Source organism: Mustela putorius, unplaced genomic scaffold, assembly GCF_011764305.1.
Source record: "Mustela putorius furo isolate JIRA1106 unplaced genomic scaffold, ASM1176430v1.1 tig00000430_pilon_pilon_pilon, whole genome shotgun sequence".
NCBI lineage: Eukaryota > Metazoa > Chordata > Mammalia > Carnivora > Mustelidae > Mustela > Mustela putorius.
The window spans coordinates 25230664-25257683 of NW_025421377.1; the positions used below are offsets into that span (position 1 = coordinate 25230664).

At 41.8% G+C, this 27020-nt stretch overlaps 1 protein-coding gene across 8 annotated transcripts in view; it reads right to left on the reverse strand.

Moving 5' to 3' along the window:
- The window catches only part of CCDC158 (coiled-coil domain containing 158), a 93503-nt gene that overhangs the window by 57438 nt on the left and 9045 nt on the right, over positions 1 to 27020 (reverse strand). For 3 of the 8 annotated variants that reach the window (XR_006606729.1, XM_045079901.1, XM_045079896.1), the window contains exons 4-10: positions 26182 to 26282; positions 20789 to 20932; positions 14763 to 14980; positions 3199 to 3308; positions 2758 to 3085; positions 2101 to 2177; positions 1175 to 1285 (exon numbers count right to left, since the gene is read on the reverse strand). Coding sequence is in view for 7 of the 8 variants with exons in the window: in XM_045079901.1 (XP_044935836.1) it covers positions 1175 to 1285; positions 2101 to 2177; positions 2758 to 3085; positions 3199 to 3308; positions 14763 to 14980; positions 20789 to 20858 (914 nt within the window). In the remaining variant the exon portion in view is untranslated. Of the gene's footprint in view, positions 1 to 1174; positions 1286 to 2100; positions 2178 to 2757; positions 3086 to 3198; positions 3309 to 14762; positions 14981 to 20788; positions 20933 to 25787; positions 25894 to 26181; positions 26283 to 27020 lie in introns of those variants that run through there. The other 5 variants (XM_045079898.1, XM_045079900.1, XM_045079897.1 and 2 more) reach the window with 3 other exon arrangements.

A 27020-nucleotide genomic window follows, 5' to 3' on the forward strand; every position in this document is an offset into this window, starting at 1 on the left:
TCAAAAGCTTCAGCTCAACCATTCTGCTAAGTGCTGCAGCTAGACAGTGTGTATTAGGTTCCTTTGTTTCATTTGTACTATTTCTCTCTACTTTGGTATATTGAAAATGCCCCTGTAGGAAGTTTCAATACGTGTAAGCTCAAGTTATAAAATTACTTATGTGTATACATCTATATTTTATATATATATATTTACACATACCCATATATAATGTATGTGGTTTTGATTAATCCTATCAGTTGTAATATGAACAATGTTTAAAACACCCAATTCCAAGAGGCCCAAATGGGTGCAATAATACTGCTTTTTCTTTCCCGCCGGGGTGGCGGGGCAGCCACTGCCCACAGGCCTCGGCTGCACCGCGCCACGGACCCACGTGATGTACTCCTGTCCACCCCCTGGCCGGCGAGGACAGCCTTACAGGGAACTGGCATCTAACCCCTGGCGTGCAGACGGCACAGGCCCCATCCCACTGCTCCTGAGCACAACATGTCCGGGGCACCACCTGGGAAGGACCGAGAGAGACTGAGCCCCACATGCCCGTGCCCCGTCCTCTCAGAAAGGCCAGGAGCTTGTGGGCCGACAGGACGTGCTACTGCTAGTGACCGTGGCCTTTAGAAAGGCAGTCACAGCACACTCGGTGTGCCAGCAGGGGAGGAGACGCAGACGGAGGCGCCACTACCTCACGCCCCTCTAGGTCACAGGCAGAGAAACACACCAAAAGCAGTGCCTGCTGTGTAAAGTACTTTTACACAAAGGAGGAGAAAAGCCTCAGGAACGTCCAGTTGCTCTTCTGTTTCCTACTCTCGAAGGAAATATCTCCACCCATTACGGCCGCGGGCTTGGCTGCCCTCCTAGGGCAGGCCTGTGTCATGCCTGGAGTCCTGTCCTGATGCTGACCTTGTCACTCTAACCCCCACCCCACGCAAGCTGTTCTCACTTAGGGCAATAATGCTGCGTCGTGGTCACGTGACATCATCTTCGCGTAATCCTTCCCATCCATTTAAATGTTAGAGAAGTTTTACTTTCTCCTAAGAAAGTAAATTTTAAAGCAAAAGCAAAGTGAAAATTTTAAAGCAAATTTTAAAAGACTTTAGAACAGAACATTAATGAAAATAGAATATCTAAAATGAGGATTATGAATACCAGTTTCAAACTAGCGGGACACACGTACTGAATGATTTCCAGCTGACTCTGGATGCTACTGGCCTGGCTTCGAGCACTGCTGGCTTTCTCGGTAAGGCCCGTTATCTCAATTTCATGCTCACTTATTAACTGCTCAATCCTATAAAAAGAACGTGTGTGATGTTCATTATTTGGTATATAAGATTTTGCTTGACTACAAGTTATTCTAAAAAGTAATGATTTTCAAATTTTCAAACGCTCTCAAATTTAGTATTCTGCTTTGACTTTGAATATGCTGCTCATTTTAAGTTTTAGAATTCAGATTTTTAAAAAAAAATTTTACAGTGTAATAAGTTACAAGTACTATATATTATGAGACACATGTGGGGACGTTTCCTCAAAGCCAAACATATTACAAATATAACAACAGGTTTTTAAATATTCACACTAAATCATAAAGATTTTCTATCATAAAGCTTTACATTAAGCTCAGGTCACGTTTTGCCAACAAATGACTTACAAAGTCATTGGTCTCTCCTTGACCAAGCTTTAGTCAGGCTCCTCTGAATCCTACCGTAGGCCTTGACCTTGGCACCCATCAGCCCCTCCCCCAACCGCCCTGGCCTGCCCAGGCTTAGCAGGAATCTCGATGAATCTGTTTAGTAAGAATCCCTTCATCTGTGATGGCTCCGCTGCCCCACTCACCTGTTCCTTGGCTGTAAATCCCTACTTTCGTGGTTGTATTAGGAGAGCTGAGTCTCATCTTTTCCCCCCAACACAGAACCTGTACTGCAGAAGCCTTGATTAAAGTCTTCCTGAACCTTTTAAACAAGTGTCAAGAAAATTTTCCCTTGCCACAAACCAAGGAAGAAAACTTTCATTTCAGAACATTTTTGATTTTGGAATTCCTGATGAGGAATTATAAACCTATGGTTTAGTTCACTATGACTTTCCATACTTCAGCCAGAAACCCACCTATCTTGATGCTGTTGAAGAAGCAATTCTATTTTATTCTGTGATTCAGACTTCAGTGCTTCAAGCTGGTCCTCTACCTAGTTACAAAAAAGAGATGTTGATTTACAGACTGGTAAATCTACATCTTGAAAAAGCTGGAGATTTTCCAGCTGAAGGACCACTTTATTGTTTTTAAACATGTTATTTATTTATAACTTGTCATAGAGAAAGAGACTGAGTGCGCGTGTGTGTGTAAGCAGCAGGGAGAGGCAGAGGGCAAAGCAGACTCCCCGCTGAGCAGGGAGCCCAACGTGGGGCTCGATCCCCGGACCCTGGGATCATGAGCTGAAGGCAGATACTTAACTGACTGAGCCACCCAGGCATCCCTATAAGGACACTTTAGAAAGAAGCAAATAGAAGTAGTACTGAAACCAAACACATTCTATCACTGTTTTTTATTAGTTTACTTTGGTTGGTTATACTCTCATGAGGCCATACAGGCAAATCAAGCTAGTTCCCTTAAAGTACTGAGACAAAGTACTCTTGTAGAAATAACTATTATTTTAGAGAACAAAAATGAGAACTTGGCTTACTTATAAGAACTTGAAAAATTATATGCCTAATACTATTCTCTTAATGGATTTTAATATAAAATTGAATAGTGTTCTCACCACTTACTGGAAATATCCTCCCTTTAAGATAAGAAATCTCTGTGTCTAATTCTCTTAGGATTTTACTAATAGCCGAGCCCATGTTGCGGAAGTGGAGAGTAGACACGCTGTCGTGTTCGTATATTTTCTTGCCTGAGGCTTCTTCGAAGTCGGCCAGGACGGAGCGGATTTCCTGAAGCACCCCCTCGTGGCCGAGCATCATCTTTCTGAGCTGTTCTACCTGCGCGCTGCTGTCTTTCAGCATGTCCTCCTTAAGGCACTTGGCAGCTTCGAGTTCATGAACTGTGTTTTGAAGCTGATTTCTTAAATCCTCCTGGGATTGACTCTCCCTTCGTCTATGAGAGAAGTGAAAGGGAAGAAATAATATTGTAAAAATTCATATTCACACAAGTAGTTTTATACGACAAAGAGTAAAACCTTAAAATAATTTTAGGTAACGACACCCAACCTGATGTCAGCCATGGCGTCTCTCTCCATCTGCATCTCTTGAAGTTTTGTTTGCAAATCAATGACCGACTGCCGTAAGTAAAACTTCTGTTTCTCATGCAATTCATTGCTCTGAAAGAAAAAGAAATGCCATGCAAATCAGCCTTTACCAGAGGGATGTATTTCCTTAAATTATTAGGAAATTTGTAATAATTTCCAAAAATCCATATATCATTAATTTATTTTTATGTGTACTTCCTTCTCCTTTTACCATACTTCAGGGCCTAATTAATCATTTCTCACCTAGGATGCTGAACTACCTTATCTAGTCTCACTTTCTCAAGCTTGGTCCTTTTTAAATGTATTCTTAATAACCAATACACTATTTCTAAAACAGATCAGACTTCTACCTTAAGATAGGGATAGAAAGAAGTTTTATTTTTGAAAACAGGAAAATTGGTTACAATTTTTGATACAGAAGAGTAAATCCCCACTTCCATCCCACTTAAAAACTTGACAGCGGACAACCACCACCCAAAAGTCAAGGTGTTCTACTACAAAGAAATTCACTAAGATCCCTAAAAATCAGGTACTGAGAGACCTCCCAGCATAACAAGTGATACCATGTGATCATCCTCAAGCAAAGCCATCAAATTCTGCCTATTGATAGAGAGTCTGGCATCAGCTTTTTTACTGATCATCCTTGAGTATGAAGAAAAACCAACCAAACAACCAACAGACACCGCTGGACACCTGAAGGAAGATTATAAAATGAAACACAGAGACCAAGATTAAACAAAGCAGCAAGCACCAGAGAAAAATGATCCAAAAAACAAAGTAATGCAGCAGAAGAAGACCACTTCTGAAAATTTGTATGTGCAGTGAGATTTGAGAGACTTCACAGCTGTAAAGTAAGAACAAAACATGATTCCAAAGAAGAGATCAAGTGAGAAGAGTTGAGTTCTTGGAATTTAAAAATATGCTTCCACACTAAAAAGCTGTAATAGAAATGTTAGGAGTCAAGTCAAAGCAGGAAAAATAGGTAACTTTTGAAAGTAAAGGTAAGAGATTTAGAGATATAACCTAGGAGATGACATTTGACAGACCTGCAGAAAGAGAGACCTGAGAAAACAAGGGAATGAAACTATCAAAGAAAAAACTGAATTCCTCCAAGCTGAAAAGTAGAAATCTGAAGACCAAAGGATCCACTAAATCCCCAGCACAATGAATGAAAAAGCTAAAATCCACACCTGAACACATTGTGGGGATTTTCAGAGACAGAAGACTCTAAAGCTTCCAAAGACAAACCTCAATTAAGTAAAAGCAAAGGAGCAAGTGTCAGACTGACACCTACTTCTCAGTAGCAATGCAAAATGCAAGGACTCAATATTTTTAAAGGACTAAAAACAAATGACTTTCAACATCACCCAGCTAAAGTCATTCTCAGAATGCAAAGATCCATAAAATGTGTGCACATATTCCTTGTGAGTTTCTAAAGATGGGCTTTGATTAAATGAAGAAGTAGATCAAGAAAAAGGATGAGAGAAAACAGTGAATCCTGGGTATCTTGGATCCAATTAGGAAAGCAATGACAAGAAAACAGCTATACACGGACCGAAGAGACTCACCTAGGCTAGAAAACAGGACAGAAGACTCCTGAAAAGTCATGGATCAAAGAAGAATTTAATGGGCGCCTGGGTGGCTCAGTGGGTTAAATCCTCTGCCTTTGGCTTGGGTCGTGATCCTAGGGTCCTGAGTCGGGCTCTCTGCTCAGTGGGGAGCTTGCTTCCCCCACTCTCTCTCTACCTGCCTTTCTGCCTATTTGTGATCTCTGTCTGTCAAATAAATAAATAAAATCTTTAAAAAAAAAAGAAGAAGAATAATTTAAGAGAAAACATACATGATAGTTCTTTAAAAATATATATAAATATATACAATAATAAAGGCACACAGCATTAGAAAAAAGAAAGACAATAACTATCAGAAAAGCGGAAACCTAAGTGATTCAATCAGTTAAGCATCTACCTTCAGCTCAGGCCATGATCCTAGGGTTTTGGGATTGAGTCCCACAAAGGGTTCCTTCAATAGGGAGTCTGCTTCCCCTCTCTCTCTCTGCCCTTCCCCCACCTGCTTGTGCTCTCTCTCTCATTCATTCTCTCTCAAATAAATAAATAAAATCTTAGGAAAAAAAAACACTACACAGGAGAGGAAGTGTAATAGGATACTAGCTGGTTTTGCAATTGACAATGTTTATATAGTCAATGTAAGGTTAAGGTCCTTTATCTTTTCTTTACAGTCCAGTCTGAACTTTGGATGGCAGTCGTGGAAATGGGAACAGATCTGAGAAATGGACAGACATGGTGATAAAGTGACACCAGGGAAGAGGTAACAAGGATACGTGAGGTTTGGAGGGAGGAGCAAGATGGCGGTGGCAGCGACCTAAATTTCCTCTGGTCCCAGGAATTCAACTAGATAGTTATCAAACCATTCCGAACACTTACAAACTCAACAGGAGATCAAAGAAAAGAAGAGCAGCAATTCTTGGGAACAGAAAAGCGACCACTTTCTGGAAGGTAAGACATGCAGAGAAGTGAATCCGAGGCCATATATGGAGACAGAGACCATTGAGGGGAGGGGCCGGCTCTGGGCAAGCGGTAGAGCAGCGGAGCACAAAATCACAACTTTTAGAAGCCTGCTCCACGGAGGGACGTCACTCCAGTGGCTAAGTGGGGGTGGAGCCCTCATGGGAACAGCGTGGTCTCAGGAGCCGCAGGGGACAGAGAGACCAGGGGTGTCTCAGGGTGGCAGAGCTCCCAGGTGCAGAGTGGGGAAGCCGGCTGTAGAGACAGAGATGAGGGGTGCGCTCAGCTCAGGTTACCTTGAACTGTGATCCGATGCGCAGTCGGGCCACTACTTTTTGAGCAGGGACCCCACTAAGTTGCAAATCCAGGGAGACACCCCCACCCCTGCCTTTCTCCACAGGGAGGAGCCGAGCAGGAGTATGCCTGGGGAATCTGCTGGGTTTGGAGACTCCAAACAGGGCTGTGTACCAGAGACAGAAATGCTCAGTCACAGGCTGTGTGGGCTTGGAGCGCAGCTGGAGACCAGGGAGATAGGAGGGACTGACTGCTTCACTCTAAGGGCGCACTGAAGAGGGGGTCCCTAAGCTCTCAGATCTTCCAGGGCGGAGATTGGGACGCTGCCATTTTAATTCTCATCCTCCAAAGCTGTACAAAAAGTATTCAGGGAACAAAAGCTACCAAGAGCAAACTTGAGCAGATTGCTCAGCCTGGCCCCCGGCAAGGGCAGTGCAATTCCGCCTTGGACAAAGATATCCAAGAATCACTCCAAGAGGTCCCTCATCAGCAAGATCATCCAGCCAAGACCAAGTTTACCCATCAATGAGAACGGGGCTAGGGGAAAACAGCACATAGAATTCATGGCTTTTTTTCCCATGATCCTTTAGTCTTTCAAAATTAAATTTTTTTTTTTTTTTTTAGATTTTATTTATTTGACAGACAGAGATCGCAAGTAGGCAGAAAGGCAGGCAGAGAGAGAGCTGCCTCCCCACTTAGCAGAGAGCCTGACGTGGGGCTCAATCCCAGGATCCTGGGATCATGACCCGAGCTGAAGGCAGAAGCTTTAACCCACTGAGCTGCCCAGGCGCCCCAAAATTAAATGTTTTAAATTGTCATTTTTTTTCATTTTTAAAAAATTTTCCTCTTTCCTATTTTAACTATTTTATCTTAACACCTTTTTTTTTTTAAAGATTTTATTTATTTATTTGACAGAGAGATCACAAGTAGGCAGAGAGGCAGGCAAAGAGTGAGAGGGAAGCAGGTTCCCCACTGAGCAGAGATCCTAATGTGGGGCTCGATCCCAGGACCCTGAGATCATGACCTGAGCCGAAGGCAGAGGCTTTAACCCACTGAGCCATCCAGGCACCCCTATCTATCTTAACACCTTCTAAAAAATCTTTTTTAATTTTCATTTTTACACTCATATTCTATTCCTTCATTGTATTTAACCTTTTTTTTGTGTGTGTACATATAAGTTTTTCTTTCTTTAAAATTTTGGGATACAGTTCCTTCTAACAGACCAAAATATATTCTACATCTAGCCTATAGCTTTGTTCTAGTCTCCAGCCTAATCACATTTTCTCCTCTTTTTTTCTTTTCTTTCTTTTTTCAATCACCTGCTTATCAATTCCTTTTTAAAAATCATTTAAAATTTTCATCTTTGCAGTCATATTTGATCCCTTCATCATGTTTGCCCTTATTTCTATACATGCATAAGTTTTTCTTTCTTTAAAATTTTGGGAGGCAGTTTCTTCTAACAGACCAAAATACACCCAAAATCAAGTGTGAGGGTCTGTTCTATTCACCAGCCTAAATTTACATATATATATGAATTTAGTGCCATTGTATTGCCTGTTAGGTGACTGTTACTGTATATTGTCTCTGTTCCTTTCTGGTCTGTTACTTTTAGGCTCTCTCTTTGCTTAGAGGACCCCTTTTAATATTTCCTGTGAGTCTGATTTGGTGTTTGCAAATTCTTTTAGTTATCTATCTATGTATATGTATATGTATATTCTTTGGGTTAAATATAAATTGTTTTCCCCTTTCTTCTCTCCTATGTTTCATGTCTCTTCTGATTTGGTTAGTGTATACTTTTCTGATATCGTTGTTACCCTTAGAGCATTTTGTTCTCCCATTCCTCTATTCTTCTCCAGACAAAATGACAAGGTGGAAGAACACCTCAAAGAAAAGGAGAAGAGGCAGTACCGACTGCTGAGGACCTACTCAATATGGACTTAGTAAGATATCAGAACTAGAATTCAGAATGATGATCATATAGACGCTAGAAGGACGTGAAAAAAGCATAGAAGATACTAGAGAATCCCTTTCTGGGGAATAAAATCCCTTTCTGGAGAAATAAAAGAACAAAAACCTAACCAAGTTGAAATTTTTAAAAAGCTATTAATGAAGTGCAATAAAAAATGGAGGCTCTTTCTGCTAGGATAAATGATGCAGAAGAGAGAATTAGTGATAAAAGAAGATGAAATGATGGAGAATAAAGAAGCTGAGAAAGAGACAAACAACTACTGGATCATAAGTGGAGAACTTGAGAGATAAGGGATACCATAAGATGAAGCAATATAGAATAATTGGGATCCCAGAAGAAGAAGAAAGAGAGAGGGGGGCAGAAGGTATACTGGAGAAAATTATAGCAGAGAATTTCCCTAATTTAGAGAAGGAAACAAGCATCAAAATCCAGGAGGCACAGAGAATCCGCCCCCCCCCCATCAAAAAAAAAATAGGTCAACACCACATCATCTAATAGTAAAACTTCCAAGTCTCAGAGACAAAGAGAAAATCCTTAAAGCAGCTTGGGACAAGAGGTCTGTAATCTACAACAGGAGAAACATTAGATTGGCAGCATACCTATCCACAGAGACCTGGCAGACCAGAAAGGAATGGGATGGTATATTCAGAGCAATAAATGAGAAAAATATGCATCCAAGAATACTATATCCAGCTAGGCTGTCATTGAAAATAGGAGGAGACATAAAAAGTTTCCAGGACAAACAAAAACTGAAAGATTTTGTAAACACCAAACTGGCATTACAGGGAATATTGAAAGGGGTCCTCTAAGCAAAGACAGAGCCTGAAAGTGGACCAAAAAGGAACAGGGACAATATACAGTAACAGTCAACTTACAGGCAATACAATGGCACTAAATTCATATCTTTCAATAGTTACTGTAAATGTAAATGGACTAAATACCCCAATCAAAAGACACAGGGTATCAGAATGGATAAAAAATAAGACCCATAGATATGCTGTCTATAAGAAACTCATTTTAGACACAAAGACACCTCCAGATTTAAAGTGAAGGGGTGGAAAACAATTTACCATCCTAATGGACATCAAAAGAAAGCTGGGGTGGCAATCCTCCCATCGGACAAATTTTAAGCCGAAGACTATAATAAGAGATGAAGAAGGACATTATATTATACTTAAAGGATCTGTCCAACAAGAATGTCTAACAATTTTAAATATCTATGTCCCTAAAATGGGAGCAGCCAATTATATAAACCAATTAATAACAAAATCAAAGAAACACATTGACAATAATACAGTAATGGTAGGGGACTTTAACAACCCTCTCACTGAAATGGACAGATTACCTAAGCAAAAGATCAACAAGGAAATAAAGGCTTTAAATGACAAATTGGACCAGATGAACATCACAGATATATTCAGAACATTCCATCCTAAAGCAATAGATTACACACTCTCCTCTAGTACACATGGAACATTCTCTAGAATAGGTCATATCCTGGGTCACAAATCAGGTCTCAACCAGTACCGAAAGATTGGGATCATTCCCTGCATATTTTCAGACCACAAAGCTTTGAAACTAGAACTCTCTTCAAAAAGAAAGTTGGAAAGACCTCAAATACATGGAGGCTAAAAGAGCATCGTACTAAAGAATGAATGGGTCAACCAGGAAATTAAAGAAGAATTTTAAAAATTCATAGAAACAAATGAAAATGAAAACACAACTGTTCAAAATCTTTGGGACACAGCAAAGGCAGTCCTGAGAGGAAAGTATACAGTGATTTGAGCCTTTCTCAAGAAACAAGAAAGTTCTCAAATACACAACATAACACTACACCTAAAGGAGCTGGAGAAAGAAGAGCAAATAAAGCCCAAACCCATCAGAAGAAGAGAAATAATAAAAATCAGAGCAGAAGTCAATGAAAAAGAAACCAAAAAATAGTAGAACAGATTAATGAAACTAGGAGCTGGTTCTTTGAAAGAATAAGATTAATAAACTCCTAGCCAAACTTACCAAAAAGAAAAGAGAAAGGACCCAAATTAATAAAATCATGAATGAAAGAGGAGAGACCACAACCAACACCAAAGAAATAAAAACAATTATAAGAACATATTATGAGCAACTATATGCCAGCAAATTTGACAATCTGGAAGAAATTCTCAGAAACATATAAACTACCTAAACTGAACCAGGACAAAATAGAAAACCTGAACAGACCCGTAACCAGTAAGGCAATTGAAGCAGTCATCAAAAATCTCCCAAAACACAAGATCCTTGCACCAGACAGTTTCCCAGGAGAATTCTACCAAACATTTAAAGAAGAATTAGTACCCATTTTCCTGAAACTGTTCCAAAAAAAAAAAAAAAAAGAAGTGGAAGGAAATCTTCCAAACTCATGAGGTCAGCATTATCTCTATCCCCAAACCAGACAAAGACCCTATCAAAAAGGAGAATTATAGACCAATATCCCTGATGAACAATAGGATCCAACAGTACATTAAAATGATTAGTCACCATGACCAAGTGGGATTTATTCCAGGGCTGCAAGGTTAGTTCAACATCCGCAAATCATTGAGTGTGACACAATACTTTAAGAACAAGAACCATATGATACTCTTAATAGATGCTGAAAAAACATTTGATGAATTACAGCATCCTTTCTTGATCAAAACTCTTCATAGTGTAGGGATAAAGGGTACATATCTCAATATCATCAAAGCCATCTATGAAAAACCCACAGCAAATATCATTCCCAATGGTGAAAAGATCTCAGCTTTTCCCCTAAGGTCAGGAAAACTGCAGGACTGTCCACTATCACTACTGTTTTTCAACATAGTACCAGAAGTCCTAGCTTCAGCAATCAGACAACAAAAAGAAATAAAAGGCATCTGAATCAGCAAAGAAGTCAAACTCTCACTCTTTGCAGATGGTATGATACTGTGTGTGGAAAACCCAAAGACTCCACTCCAAAACTGCTAGAACTCATACAGGAATTAAGTAAAGTGTCAGGATATAAAATAAATGCACTGAAATCAGTTGCATTTCTATGCAGCAAAAGCAAGACAGAAGAAAGATAAATTAAAGAGTCGATCCCATTTACAATTGCACCCCAAACCATAAGATACCTAGGAATAAACCTAATCAAAGAAGCAAAGAATCTGTACTCAGAAAACTATAAAGCACTCATGAAAGCAATTGAGGAAGCACAAAGAAATGGGAAAAGTTCCATGCTTATGGATTGGAAGAACAAATATTGTGAAAATGTCTATGCTACCTAAAGCAATCTACACATTTAATGCAATTCCTATCAAAATATCATCAATTTTTTTTCAAAGAAATGGAACAAATGATTCTAAAATTTATATGGAACCAGAAAAGACCCCGAATAGCCAGAGGAATGTTGAAAAAGAAAGCCGAAGTTTGTGGCATCACAATTCCAGGCTTGAAGCTCTATTACAAAGCTGTCATCAAGACAGTAGGGTGCTGGCACAAAAACAGACACATAGATCAATGGAACAGAATAAAAAGCCCAGAAATGGATCCTCAACTCTATGGTCAACTAATCTTCAACAAAGCAGGAAAGAATGTCCAATGGAAAAAAGACAACCTCTTCAACAAATGGTGTTGGGAAAATTGGACAGCCACATGCAGAAAAATGAAATTGGACCATTTCCTTACACCACACACAAAAATAGACTCAAAATGGATGGAGGACCTCAATGTGAGAAAGGAATCCATCCAAATGCTTGAGGAGAACACAGGCAGCAACTTCTTTGACCCCAGCCACAGCAACATCTTCCTAGGAACCTCACCAAAATCAAGGGAAGCAAGGGCAAAAATGAACTATTCGGATTTCATCAAGATCAAAAGCTTTTGCACAGCAAAGGAAACCGTTAACAAAACCAAAAGACAACTGACAGAATGGGAGAAGATATTTGCAAACGACATATCAGATAAAGGGCTAGTGTCCAAAATCTATAAAGAACTTAGCAAACTCAACACCCAAAGAACAAAAAATCCAATCAAGAAATGGGCAGAAGACTTGAACAGACATTTCTGCAAAGAAGACATCCAGATGGCCAACAGACACATGAAAAAGTGCTCCATATCACTCGGCATCAGGGAAATACAAATCAAAACCACAATGAGATACCACCTCATGCCAGTCAGAATGGCTAAAATTAACAAGTCAGGAAATGACAGATGCTGGCAAGGATGCGGAGAAAGGGGAACCCTCCTACACTGTTGGTGGGAATGCAAGCTGGTGCAGCCACTCTGGAAAACAGCATGGAGGTTCCTCAAAAAGATGAAATTAGAACTACCCAGGAATCACACTACTGGGTATTTACCCTAAAGATACAAATGTAGTGATCCGAAGGGGCACGTGCACCCGAATGTTTATAGCAGCAATGTCCACAATAGCCAAACTATGGAAAGAACCTAGATGTCCATCAACAGACGAATGGATAAAGAAGATGTGGTATATATACACAATGGAATACTATGCAGCCATCAAAAGAAATGAAATCTTGCCATTTGTGACAATGTGGATGGAACTAGAGGGTATTATGCTTAGCAAAGTAAGTCAATCAGAGAAAGACAACTATCATATGATCTCCCTGATATGAAGAAGTGGAGATGCAACATGGGGGGGTTGGAGGGTAGGAAAAGAATAAATGAAACAAGATGGGATCGTACCACTATGTAAAGGTGGCACACATATAGTTGAAAGGGACAGTGGGAGAAGAGTGAGTTTGGGGGAAGTTCATGTATCTCGCTAGGAAGGCTAAGTTGGCGGAGCCTCAGAAACATTTCAAGTAGAAATGTCAGGTAGGTACATGGGTATACTAACCGGCGCAGAGCTAAGGGGAGAGGTCCGTACTAGAAATATAAGCTGAGCATGTACTGGCATGTAGATGGGAACAGAAGCCATGGGCTCACTGTTGAGTGTTTTCAGATGGTTTTGTTGGAACAAGAAACTGAAGGCAAATAAGCTCAAGGAAAATCAAGAGTTTCTCCAGGAGAAAAGAGTGCTTCAAGAGGCAGCGGATAATCACCTGTGTGAAGTGTTACTGGAAAGTCAAATATGAAAAGCAGCGTCAGCAGCAAGTGACTTTAGCGTCACTGCCTCCCCGACTGCAGCACAGATCTCACGGTTACCTCCATTGTCTATTTAACTATCTCAGCCGCGGACCGTACATGTGTACACAGACACGGCCACATCTTTTCCATCTTTATACATCCAGCACCCAGCACACCTGTTGCATAGGAAGTTCGTGCTAAATATCACAAGTCTCCAAACAGCCCTGTTATTTATTAGCGATGTAACACATATTTACGGGGAGCCAATCAAGTGTCAGATTTTCTGCCAGAGGATGGGCGGGGGAAATGAATTAAGACACAGTTTCTTTCCCTCACCCGTGTCTCTGCTTCATCCATCCGTCCACCCACCCGTCCCCCACTTCACGAGTGCACTTACCGTGAGGAATTAGCACTGTTTATATGCCAGATCCTCTTCAAGTCTACGAACCCCTTATGAGTCCTACCTTCCTCATCTCTGCATCACTGCACATAATACAATAGCACATGATTTCAGCACCTAATAAAGCTGTAGTTTTTCCCGAGTGTGCTTACGCAGTCTGAATGAGGGAGAACAATTTGTTAACGAATGAATACAGTGACATGACCTAAATACTGCAGCAGACGTGCACACAGGGCGACAGCTGTGTAGAGAGCGTTCCTAATGCTGTTTAGAGCAAAGGACTCAGAGAAGAAAATGCTTGAGCTGAGTCTTGATGGATAATAAGAATCTGCCAGGCAGACATGGTAAAGAGGAGGAAATGGCCTGCACAAAAGCATGAAGCCCTAGAAAAGCACGCTACCTCCAGGGAAGAGCAAATAACATTATTGCAATGGAGGGTGCATTTGGGGAACAGGTAGTAGATGAGGCTACAATGTACAGAGAGGGGTGATATCATGAAAGGCTCTGAGTACGATGGTGAGTTTCACTTTCAGACCACAGACTCCTGGGACCCAGTTTACAACTGTAAATCTGCCTAAAGCTGGCTTCGTTCTACATAAGGTCCACTTAAAAATTTTTAGCAAATATAAAAAAAAATAGCAAATAACTTTTATATATTATTTAGCTATTATGTAGACACATATATCTAAAAACCTATCCCCACAATTGTTTTGTAAAGGAAAACAAGGTATCAGGGCGCCTGGGTGGCTCAGTTAAGCATCTGTCACTCAGGTCATGATCTGAGGGGTCCTGGGATTGAATTCGTGTCACCGTGTCAGGCTTCCTGCTGGGCAAGGAGTCTGCCTCTCCTTCTGCCCCTCCCCCAAGCTTGTGCACTCTCTCTCAAATAAAGAAATAATCTTAAAAAAATTAAAGAAAAAGGAAAACAAGATAACATGATAGCAGGACAGCAGGTTGGACCAATTACTTAATTACAGATAAACATCATTAATTATAATATTTTGAACTAGTCAAGTTTAATTAAGATTAGCCATGAAACCAAGGCATTCTATTAACAAAATAAAAATAAGCATATAAACTTCATGTGTTCAATTCTTAATACTGAAACAGAAGGCATAAGCCAAATTAGTAAGTTTAACCAATAAATCTATCATTAAGTGTTTCTTTCAGTAGGTTTAGGTTCTGCTCCAAGGCAACATGCCTCCTTGCCATCCCCAAACGGCATCAAGTTCTAGAAGAAAAGAAAGAACACAACTCACTTCATTCAGTCTTCTCTGCAGATCTTTGACTTGATGTGAATATTCTTCCAAAACACGTTCGATGTGTTCCTTTCCAGGGTACGGGATGACTTTTCTAGGAGAATCGAGTTCCACTTCATATTTGGGGAAAAAAGGAATTTGTGTCAATGTCGCAGCTGAAGCCGTGTTTTCAATGATTGTGCCACGAATAGATGACATAAAAAACGGGCTTGAAGAACCTAAATATTAAAGAATGAACTAATCAACATACTAATAAAATAGTTCTGTGGTCAACATTTTCCCAGGTGATTTCCTTAGTGAACCCCGAAGATACTCCAGGTCTCGGGGGGGAAAACAGACCAGGAAAGGATTGGGAAGAGCTCTGAGAGAGACAAGCACTAGGGAAAAAGCAGAGCTGGGAGGAGGAGGGAGTTTTACTTGATAGCGATCAAGGGATAGCCGAGTGGAATGAGCCTTGAAGTATATTAAAGAGAAGAGAAAGGGCAGTGTAGGCCGCGGGAGCACGATCACTAACGGTGAGGAGGCTCGTGACAGCACAGATATTCCTGACAGGAAAGAAGTAGCCAGATCCGAGAATGAAGATATAGGCCAGAGCACGAAGGACGCTGTGGTCATGCCGAGGAGCTTGACTTTTGTCTTGAAATCATGAAATGGATTTCAGAGTAAGAGAGTAGTTCACTAGGTTTGAGGTCTGAAAAGGCCGTCCGGCTTCAGTGTGGAGAATGCTCTGGACGGGGATGAAACTGAGGGAGAGAATCAAGTCGGAGAAGGCTTTCATCGACGCAGGCAAGACATGGCAAGTGTCTACCCTAAAGCAGAGACAGTGGGGTCGGACACAGGGTATGGACTTGAGAAATACATGTGGGAAGGAGAAGCCCGGGTGGTGTCAAAGAGCTCTCAGGGGTCTCGCGCTTCAACCTCCAAACAAGGCTGCTTCATTTACGAGTCGAGGAGTCGGCCTGCTTCGGAGCAGGAATTTGGGAACCATCAGCATCTGAGTTCTAGTGAACCCCTGAAGTCAACGGGATGATCCAGGGGCAGTGTATAAAGGGAAAACAGAGGACGAAGAGAGTGCTCCAAGGAAACACCTGTATTTAAAGGGAAGACAAGGGAGCAAAACCCAGCAAGGGTCGCAGAAGAAACACAAAGATATTAGAGAATTATGTTCAAGAAACAGCAACGGTTTGGACCGAGTGACTGAGAGTGTGAGACGGAAAGAGGCCTTCCCATGAGCCGGCTGGGGAGCCCCCGGCTGAACACACAGGCTGCCCTTCATGTAAAGGAAGGAGTTCTCATGGGGCCCCGGGGAGGCTCAGTAAGTCAAGCAGCTGCCTCTGGCTCAGGTCAAGATCCCAGAGTCCTGGGGTGGGGATTGAGCCCCGCATCCGGCTGCCAGCTCCGTGCGGGGCCTGCGTCTCCCTCCCCTTCTCCGTCTGCCCCTCCCCATGCTTACGTGCTCTCTCTTTTCAATTACACAGATAAAATCTTAAAAAAAAAAAAAAAAGAGAGAGAGAGAGAGAGGACGTCTCAGAGTTGACCCAAGAGTCCAGAAAAAGGCACCAAGAATGAGGGGGAGTGATTCCCAGGCCTGAGCGCTAATCTGGGAATGGTCAGCCTGTGCTCAGTTGGGTTTCAGAACTGGGACAGACCCTGTGCCTCCTGTTGTCCCCGTGTGGAGCAGTAGCTCTGACAGATGCGGGTCTGCCACTGGACGTCGGCTGTCACGGGTCTTCAGATGATGAACGCGACTCAGGGAGCTGTACAACTGAAAAGCTTCATCCAAACCTGAATCTAGTTTCAATAGGGATGTTCTGGCCTTTGAACGGACGGAAGCTGTAACAGGATGAGACTGTTAGGGCCTTCCTGGGAGAGAGAGAATGTGCTTTGCATGTGGGAGAAAAGTAAATAATTTGTGACCAGAGGGCAAACTGTGGTGCTTTGAACATATGTCCATAAACGCCTTGATAGTTGTCCCTTGAATAGGTTAACATCCCTCCTCTGTGTAAGAGAGGAGGAGCGGGAGCAATCGGGTCAGGCCCGTGCACACGTCTGCCGGGGAGGCGTGGAAAGAGACACTGGAAGATTAAAACCGAACAGACATACAGAAATACGAAATATAAACATAAAACAATAAAACACAGAAAATGGTTCTCTCCGGGGGGACAGGGAGGGGCGGAGATCCAGCGGAAGGGAGAGGGGCCGCAGCCAAACTCCACCGAAGTGCCTTCCGCTAAGCTTTTCCTTCGGAGCCAGGTACCTGTTTTATATATTCTAAAAATAAAATGAAGTTGAACACTAACAGGAAGAAACTTTATAGTAAGTCTGTAACATGCCACTGAGAAAGACAGTTCTTCAAATGACTTCAGAGCGCAGCCCTCTGTGCGTGGGCTTAGAGAGACTCTCTTAAACGCCAGCGTGTCCCGGTGGGAGCGCAGCTGTAATTCGGAAACTCTTGTATGGACTGTGCAAGAGAGAAAATGAACAAATGTGCTGAGGGTTTTGGAAACTAGAATTTCACGGTAGGGGAGATGCAGACATGGAATGAGGGAAGATGAGGAGGACTCCATGGTACCGGATTTGAATGTGAGTCATCCATGCGAATCTGAGATTTAAAAAAAAAAAAATCTATTTTGAAGCTTTATCCACTGAATGTTCCAGACAAAAATGATACCTCAGTAGCAATATGCACATGAGACTCTGGATTCTTTATTATTATTCTCTACTGAAGGGAACCTGGGCTCCTTAGAGAAATGGCTCATTCCAGGCCTGGGGGAAGAAGTCAAACCCAGTGAGAGCCGGGGCCGTTCGGATGTGCCAGAAAGCAGGGAAGTGGGTCACGTTCTAAGGACAGGAACCAGCCGAAAAGGACTGGCCAGACACGATACAATTGAGAACCAAAAACAATAGTGGCGGGTTGGGGGGGAGGTCGGGGTACCAGGTGGTGGGTATTATAGAGGGCACAGATTGCATGGAGCACTGGGTGTGGTGCAAAAATAATGAATACTGTTATGCTGAAAATAAATAAAAAATAAATTTTAAAAAAAACTTGAGGAAAAAATAAAAATCTCTAAAAAGATATAAAAAAAAAAAACCAATAGTGGCAGCAATGCATTATAGGACTTTGAACTAAGGACAATCTACAGACGGATGGAGGGCAATAATGATGAAGGGGAAGCTCTTCTTTCCTGAGGAGTGTCAGCTAATGACTATGGTAAAATTAGAAAATCAAAAATGTAATCCTTGCTTCGGGCAAGAATCTTCAATTGACACCACGACCCCTGGATAAAAAACTATTTAGCACTAGGATATTCACAAGCTCTTGCCAAATGAGTTTAACCCGAGTCTAAAGATGAGAAACAACCAGAGAAATCTAAAATGTCGGATATTCTATAATACAGCTAGTCCGGCCTCTTAACGCCTATGCCGTGAGAAACAACAACGGAGCAAGGATGAAGGGAACAACTACTAAATACAATTCATCTCTGCTATTGTTACACACACACACACACAACCAAGGAAGACTTTTTATGAGGTCAACTGCGTAAATTTTAATATGATTGCAAATCAGATGACATCGCACTGACAGTGATTTTCTGAGGCATGATAATGTGGTGATGTAGGAAATCATCCTTATCGAAGGAGATGCATGTTCAGATTTTGAGGCAAGAACCATGATGCCTTCAATTTCAGGTAAGTGAAACACAAATCATACATACAGAGATAAAGCAAATATAAAAATGTTGACAACTGCTGCACCAAGTGTAAGGTATTCAATGTACTACTTTTTAATAGCTTAAAAAATTTCAAAACAAAATGTTGGGGGGGATAAGAGGCCACTGAACTTGGTGAAAAAGAGAAAATTAAGTCACATTGGCCAGAGTGATTTTATTGGACTACTGGATTCAAAAGCCAGAAGGCAGTAGTTTGCAGAAATGGATGGACAGATATTAGATGTCCTTAGGAAATTAGGAAATAAAGTTATCTGTGAGAAAGAAGTACCTAAGAATGGCATAATTTTGAAATAAGTATTGAGGGAAACTGGAGAGGGAACTGGCTAAGCTCGTGAGTCTCCTCTAGCAGGATCAAGGAGAGAGATGAGATGGGAGACTCTGACGGTGACGCGGCAAACTGACGGGAAATCCGCAGTCTGTATATTTTCTCTAGCAGAATCTTCCGGAAACCCAGTAGGAAAATGGAGAATGCAGTCAGCCTGATAAAGATGGGGGTTTTCCTGTAAGAGTGCAACAAAAGAGTAAGAGAAAGAGGAAGTTGAAGAGACCGGCAAGAGGCTGGCTGAAATAATGAATGACACAAAAAAGAAAGTGAGGATAAGAAGAGGTTTTAATTTAGGAGAAAATGGCAGAATCTAGAGCAGTTGTTCTCAACCCTCTTTGGAAATCAGGGTCAACTGGGGAGCCTTAAAAAAAAAAATCCACTGGTACCTAAGCCCCATTCCAGACTTATTGAATCAGAGTCTCTAGGTGTGGCTCTAAGCCATATGAGTGTTTAAAACCTCAAAAAGTGATTCTGACACGGAGCCATGGTTGAGAATCCCTCCTTCCATGAGGCAGAAGAGCAGGTGCTCTAGGAGGGAGGGAGGGACAGGGCTAGAAGACAGGGGGTTGGATTTCAGAAGTCTAACAGTTCTTGGTAATAAGATCCAAGTAAGAGAAGTGGGTGTGGCTAGAGTCAATGTCAAGGTGAGAAGAACTAAAAAGGTGAAGAAACTCTAAGATGAGTCTAAGATGGGTCTAAGACGGGACAGTGATATCCTGGGATGATGGTGAGCCTGAGGAGGGAGAGACAACCCAGGAGCTAAGTGCTGCAGCCCTGATGAGTGCGAGGGACAGAGTGTGCAGGGATGTGCGTGTGCGGAACTGGGCGGGAAGATGGGCACGGCAGCATGGAGGGGACAGAGGCACCTCAGGACAGTAAAAGCAGCCTAAAAAGCAAAGTCTTCTCAAAATAAGTGCTGAAATAAAAGTGGTTAAGCAGACCAGTAAGACAACAGATCTGCAACTGAGAATAAACTTTGGGTGCATTCTTCTGGATGAGCGAGCCAGGCAGGGCAAGCAATGGGAGCGTGCAGGCCACTGGCCTGACTGCCGGCAGGTCTGTCCTCTAGCGCTCCGTCCTGCCGGCTGCCGCAGTGAGCTACTTTCCCCAGGCTGCCTTCCCAGCCCCTCTCCTGGGACGCCACCGAGGGAGGTGCTGGGAAGATCCAGAGGCTGCAGGACGGAGACACTGTGCACCAGTCCCTCTCCCAGCCTCAGCTGGGCTTCTGGCCGTCAGTGGGCGTCTGCTCCCGCCCCACACCACTGCAGCCCCCTTCCCGCAGCCCTGCTGCAGGTGGTGTGAGCTCTTGCCTTCCCGCCCTCCTGACATTTCCTCTTCTCGTGGTCCTTCTAGCCCAAGGCTGGTAGCAGCTTCCTGCGGCTGTGCCTGCCCGGCTTCCCCCATGACGCTTCGCAGCAAGGTCAACACCAACTCCTTCCCAGTTGCCCTGCATCGTTCTGCCTATCTATCACTCCTGTTACTGTTTTCCTGCCAGCTGCCCCTGGCCTTGGACTGAGATGGGTTCAGGGGGAGGGGAAGGGGCCGGAACCAGGTCAGTAGAGACGGAGGGGGAAGACTGGACTCGAGAGCCACCGCCTACACCAGGAGCACGCAGGACGGGGTGGCGTGGGGAGCGGGAAAGGGTCAAACTGACGCAGGAATCGGGCTTCAAGCGGACCGGGGAAGAGAAGGCGTTAGGGAAACATGGAACACCTTGTAGTCCCTCAACATGGAAACAATTTTTAGACCAAAAAAGTAATGTAAACATTTGCTAAAAAACAGATACACTATTTTTAAAAGACTAAACAGTTTCTGCCTCACAAAGTAGAATTTTCAACAATAAACATTCATGACCACCATCTGTGGTCTGCAGTAAAAACCAAAATATACTAAAAAACAACAGCCTGAATAAATATTATGAAGGCTATTTAATTCCAATGTTCCCATTTCGTTTGATAAAGAACACACACCTCCATTGGATGTGACACCACTGCTTGATAAAAGATCTTCATTATTTGATTCACCAGCTTTTGGTTCCATATTAAATACTGCTACCTCTTCTTAAAGAATCTGGAAATACGAGTGCTTCCCTTTTCGATTCTTCTGTTTCTTATCTATAAGACAGGGGTTCGATCTTTATTAATAAGGTACTATGAGAACAAAATTCATAGAAGAGGGACTGACTCCATTCATATTTCAAATTTAGTAATAACTCTTCGCCAGAAAAATACTTATACATAAATATATTATCACTACATAAAATGAGTGAATAGCATCTTATTTTAGAAATTATTGCTTTTAATATCTAAGTAGCTTACTGAAGACAACCTGAAAATCAAAACCTAATTTTTTAATTACAACAGTGGTTAGCACTCTAGTGACATTGTCAAATAATGGTAGAAAATATCTCCTTAGTGAAAAGTCACAATCAGTAAAAAGAAATAAACTAAAAAATAATAATAAATAAAAATAAATCCCAAATCAGCAAATTGGAAATCATTACTAAAAGCTGAACAACTTCTTTAATGTCAAACAGTGCTCATAATTTTAGATTAGGCCAAGAGGACTCCTGGGTTTGGAGAATGATGGTGGTGGCCTGATTCTCAATCTCACCCCTCATCCTCTGAAAACTACTACGAAATCAGGGTGCCTGGGTGGCTCAGTTGTTGGGGTCTGCCTTTGGCTCAGGTTGTGATCCCAGGGTCCTGCGATGGAGTCCTGTGTGGGCTCCTTGCTCGGCTGGGAGTCTGCTTCTCCCTCTGCCCCTCCTGCCCCTGGTCGTGACTGCTCTCTTTCTTTCTCTGGCAAAAATAAATAAATAAAATCTTCAAAAAAACAAAACAAAACAAAACCTATAAAATCAGTAAGGACGACAAATGAATAAAAGCACATGGGCTCTATGCCTTCGGCAACCCCAGATGACAGAGGATACGACAACCTTCAAATTATCTGTTAGCAGAGGCAAAATGTGTTCCCAGATTGCTCCTACGGCCCACCCGCCAGCCCCGTGGGCATGTACGCGTGGAGAATGGGAGGGGCGAGGCCGGAAAACCTAAAAGGAGCAGAGGACAACGGAGCGCTGAAAAGCAGCACAGACTTACGCACCGCAGAAATGGAACAGGAAAAGCCCAGATGTTAGGCTCAGGTTGCGACTGGGTAGTCCCCAGCCCCGGCTACTGGGTGATGGCTTGCAAATGAGGGGACCCAGAAGTAGCACCTCAAAGGAGCACTGTTTCTGGAGAAGAAGAGGTGATCTCCGCAGCAGACATGGTCACAAAGGAGGGAGCAGGGACAGTTCAGGCACCGACAGACAAAAAGAAGCAAGATAAGCCAAGCCTCTTTCCACCCCCACTCATGCACCACCACACGCTACAGAAGGTGCCCGGAAGAGGGAGGGCGCCCTCAAACCCAAGCCTGTCCACAAGACACAAGGACTCGATAAAAGCAGGCCAGGTCCACAAAACTACTACAAAAATATCAGAAAATGTGAATAAAATCTGCTGATTAAAAAGTGTCCCCGTCTCACTGCACTGACAAACATGAAGTCAGAGAAAACTGTAACGCTACTGGTGCAAACCCGACGAGATATTCCCAAGCCAGCATTTGAGCATGTGAAAAATCAGCCTTGAATCAGAAATGTCAAACCAAGAAACACACCAAACAAACAGGAAGGAAGGGAGAGTTGGCTGAGGTCAGGAAAGAAAGAGAAGAAAAAGACCATATTGGACCAAAAAAGAAGCCCAGATTACAGGGGACACCAAGGGAGAACAGACTGGAATGAAAACAGAAGAGGAAAACAAGTGAAAAGGCGGAGAGAGGAAGTGAATGAGCGGGGGGCGGGGCAGGCACAGGAGCCCGGACATGGCATCGCCGGTGCCCTGAAGAAGAAAAGCCAGGACAGTGAAATGGAACTATTATTTCAAACTATGACCAAACAAAGTTTCCTAGAAATAAAGGAAGGCCTGAATCTACTATACCTTTTCACACTAGGGAATAGTGACCAAGAATGATCAACTCTGAGACATACCCTAATAAAACCATATTAAGAATTTAAAGATGGAAAAAATCCTAAGGGCCTTCGGGCAAAAAAGAAAGAAAGAAAGAAAGAATTTACAAAGGCAAGAACATCAAGATGGCATCATATTATGCAAAAATAACATACAAAGCAAGGCAATAGCGGAGCAGTATTTTAAAGAAACAAAAGAAAGTGGAAACCAAGGACACTATATCCAGCCAGGATTTTTGAAAGAGTCAAAGCCACAGAAAAACAGTTCTGAATGTGCCAGAACACTGTATGCATGCGCCCCTTCTGAGGAATCTGCAAGAGGAGGTGAGCTTCATCGGACCAGAAGATGACAGGTGAATATGGCAAATCGTGAACAACTGGTGAAAATCTTTTGTTTTCTAGTTTGAAATTTTCCAAAATGAACTCTGGAAAAAAGATGAAAATAAACATAAAAAAAAAAAAAAACCCAAAACAGAAACCCATATAGGATGCCTGGGTAGCTCAGTAAGTTAAGCACCTGCCTTTGGTTCAGGTCTTAATTCCATGGTCCTCGCATCGAGTCCTGCATCGGCTCCTTGCTCAGTGGGGAGCCACTTCTCCCTTAGCCTGCCATTCCCCCTGCCTGTACTTTCTCTCTCTCTCTCTCTGACAAATAAATAAATAAAATCTTTAAAAAAATAACTGGAGAAAGTGTGCAGAAGGTCTGATGGCTAATGTTACCTATTCAGTTGTAAAACCAAAACTAAAACATGGGTTAGAGTGATGGCACTGAAGAATAATATACAAATATTATGTGTGGGAAAAAAGAGAACAAATGCAACTTGAAATGGGGAGATAAGAACTAAAAAAGGGGAAAAGTAGAAGACCACTGGTTGTCAAAAAATACCATTTAAAATGACAGAAAGCAGAGTTCAGTAAGAGGAAAAAGGGTCTGTTTATAGGTGTATTACAATAAGTATTTATGTGAAGGTTACCACTAAAATAAAAATACAAACCTTCTTAAGTGACAAAAATCATTTTTTTATATAGAGCCAGATCAGGGAGGAGCGCCAGAGAGGGATGGCGGGGGACGGAGAATCTCAAGCAGGCTGCATTTGGAACCCATCGGGGAGCTTGGATCTCACAGCCTCCAAGGTGCCCCAACAAAAAAATGTTTTCAAAGAAAAAGGAGAAACATTAAAAAAAAAAACGGTAAATAAAATACATAGTAGTTTTATCCCTAGAATATAATGTAAGAAAAATGTGACAGAATATAGACCAAACATAAAAGTCTTATCACTCAACATGATGGGACTTAACTTGCCTATTCAAAGGATTTTGAAATCAGCTTTTAAAAATTTCAAGTCTTTCTCTATACAAAAGGACACTTAAAGGCACTGATTCAAAAAGACTACAAATAAAGTGATGGACAAAGATCTGCCAGGAGAATGAAAACAGTAAGAAAGCACCAGTTAAAATCCTGATACCTACCAGACCAGGTAGTCCTCAAGGCAGAGCATCACATAAGACAACGTGAGAAGCCACAACCCACAATAAAGGTACAACCGACTTTCTGTGCCATTTAACCCAGCACCCCCGTAGAGAAAACATCCGTTACAGGAGATGCAGTAAGGGCTAGAAACAGTGATAGCGAGACCTTAACGGGCTGTTCAGTATGAGACAGGTCACACTGACAGAAAGTAAGTAAGGGTATAAAAGATTTAGAAGAAATCCTCACCACGGTAGACTTCAATAAGATCAAACAGAACACGCGGTAACGGAGAACATACCTTCTGCTCAAGCACACATGGAGGGAGCACTGACAAGGACCAGTAATATTCTAGGGCACAAATAAAAGATCAGCAGGTTCCACAGGCGCCTGGGTGGCTCAGCTGGTTGAGCAAGAGACTCTTGGTTTCTGCTCAGGTCATGATCTCAGGGTCCTGAGATCAAGCTCTGCGTCAGGCTCCACACTCTGTGCGGAGTCTGCTTGGGAGTCTCTCTTTCCTTCTCCCTCTGCTTCTGCCCCCACATCCCTGGCACATGCATATCTCTCTCTCTCCCTCTCTCTCTCTTTCTCTAATACATACACCTTAAAAAAGAAAAGAAAAGAAAAGAAAAGAAAAGAAAAGAAAAGAAAAGAAAAGAAATATTAGCAGGTTCATAAAAGTAAAAATGTTACAAACATTTTCTGGTCATAAGGTCATAAAACTAGAAAGGAAAAATGAAACCCCAAAGCAAAAACGCCTTTGTACTTAGAAATTCAAAGACCTCCCATTAAATTACTGTTGTGTGCTCAAGAGCATATAAAGGGAAATTAAAGAATTTCCAAACAATAAAGACAATAAGCACAGTGCGCGAGCATCTGAGACACCATAAAGCGGTGAAAAAAGGAGAATTCCTGGTCTTACACACTTGTTTCAATAAAAATGAGAGAATGACAAAAAGGGAACGAAATCTCTAACACAAAAAGAAAAAAAGCAAAACAAAAGATAGCACATGATAGGAAATAATAAAGATACAAACAGAAATTATTGAGGTAGAAAACAGAAAAACAATAAATCAAAGCAATGAATCAGAATCCCAATTTTCTTGGAAAAAACTAAAGACATACAGGCAAGGACCATCAAAATGATGGGAAAAGGAAGATCATATATGACATACTGCTTATTATTTATACAGTAATTTACGACTATAAGCAGAGAGGTAAACATTTTATTTTAAAGATTTTACTTATTATTTATTTGTCAGAGAGAGTGAGCACAGGCAGACAGAGAGGCAGGCAGAGGCAGAGGGAGAAGCAGGCTCCCCGCCGAGCAAGGAGCCCGATGTGGGACTCGATCCCAGGATGCTGGGATCATGACCTGAGCCGAAGGCAACCGCTTAACCAACTGAGCCACCCAGGCGTCCCAGTAAACATTTTTTTAAACCCTGTGAGCAAAAGAGAATTTTCATTGAACAGAACTCCATTTTATTTCACTCACGGTTTCTCCTTTTTGATTACTGAAGTGCCATCTGTCAAAACCACAGTTAGATAAATTCTACTTTAATGTGTTTTGTACTATCATTTTTAGGAAATTAGTAGCAGATAGGAAGACATTCCATGAAGAATTAGAAGAAATGGAATGTTAGTCAAGATTGCTAGGCAATTCAAATGTTCTAAATAGAAGAGATTGCTATGGTGGGGGGGGGCTCTCATTTAAACAAGTTTTATCATGTATTTGCTGTATAATATAACTTACACACTAAAATGTTGCATTTGGGGATTCCTCAGGATGATGAAAGACACTTAGAAAATTCAAATTACTGAGAATGTGAATATTATAAAATACAGACAGATCAAAACCACAGAGGAATGAGCAGGACATGGAGACTCACAGCCCAGTGTTGGGAAGCCACGCGTTCACTGATGCTCTCTGCTGGAGACCGAAATTCTGGTATCAAGCAGGAAACAGAACCTACGAGTGAGGTAAGCCGAACTGAAATCGAAAGGTGGAGAAGAGACAAGGGAAGAAAGCAGGAGGTTTGACTTTAGAATAATCTGTTATGAAAAACCAAGCATGGGGGCACTTGGCTGGCTCAGCCAGTTAAGCGTCCGACTCTTGGTTTTGGTTGGGGTCAGTGCGCTCATGTGCGCTGGGACCAGCTCTGTGGGGCTCTGCGCCCAGCGGGGTCTGCTCCAAGATTCTCTTCCTTTGCCTCTTCCTGCACTTGCGTTTTCTCTCTCTCTAAAACTAAAACATAAATCTTAAAAAAAAAATTGTTTATTTTGGATAAGATGGTGAATGTAATAAACTCATTAATTCAGTATCCCCCGATAGGTAGTAGGCCACTGAAGAGTGGCAGACCTTTGCGGGGAAATTGTTTCCTTAGAAAATTAACAGTTCAAAAAAAGAAAAGAAAAATAATCATTTAAAGAAGACAGCATAGGTTTATTTACTTAAAAAAGAGTTTTTAAATAAATTTTTAAATAAACATTGATTTTTAAAGATGTATAGTACTTCTATTAACAAAATCGGTCTTTAAAAAAGTATTTGTAATTCACATTTTTACAAGTTTAGACTGACTGTAACCTCAATTTGGTCAAATCACTCAGGGTTTCTCCACTTTCATGACAGCGAGAGTTGAAACATTATTCCTAGTTTCGAGTAGAAAGCTTATTAAATTACTAAGGATTTCTGGCAAAAGAAAGGGTTCTTTTGGCCACAATAAGATAA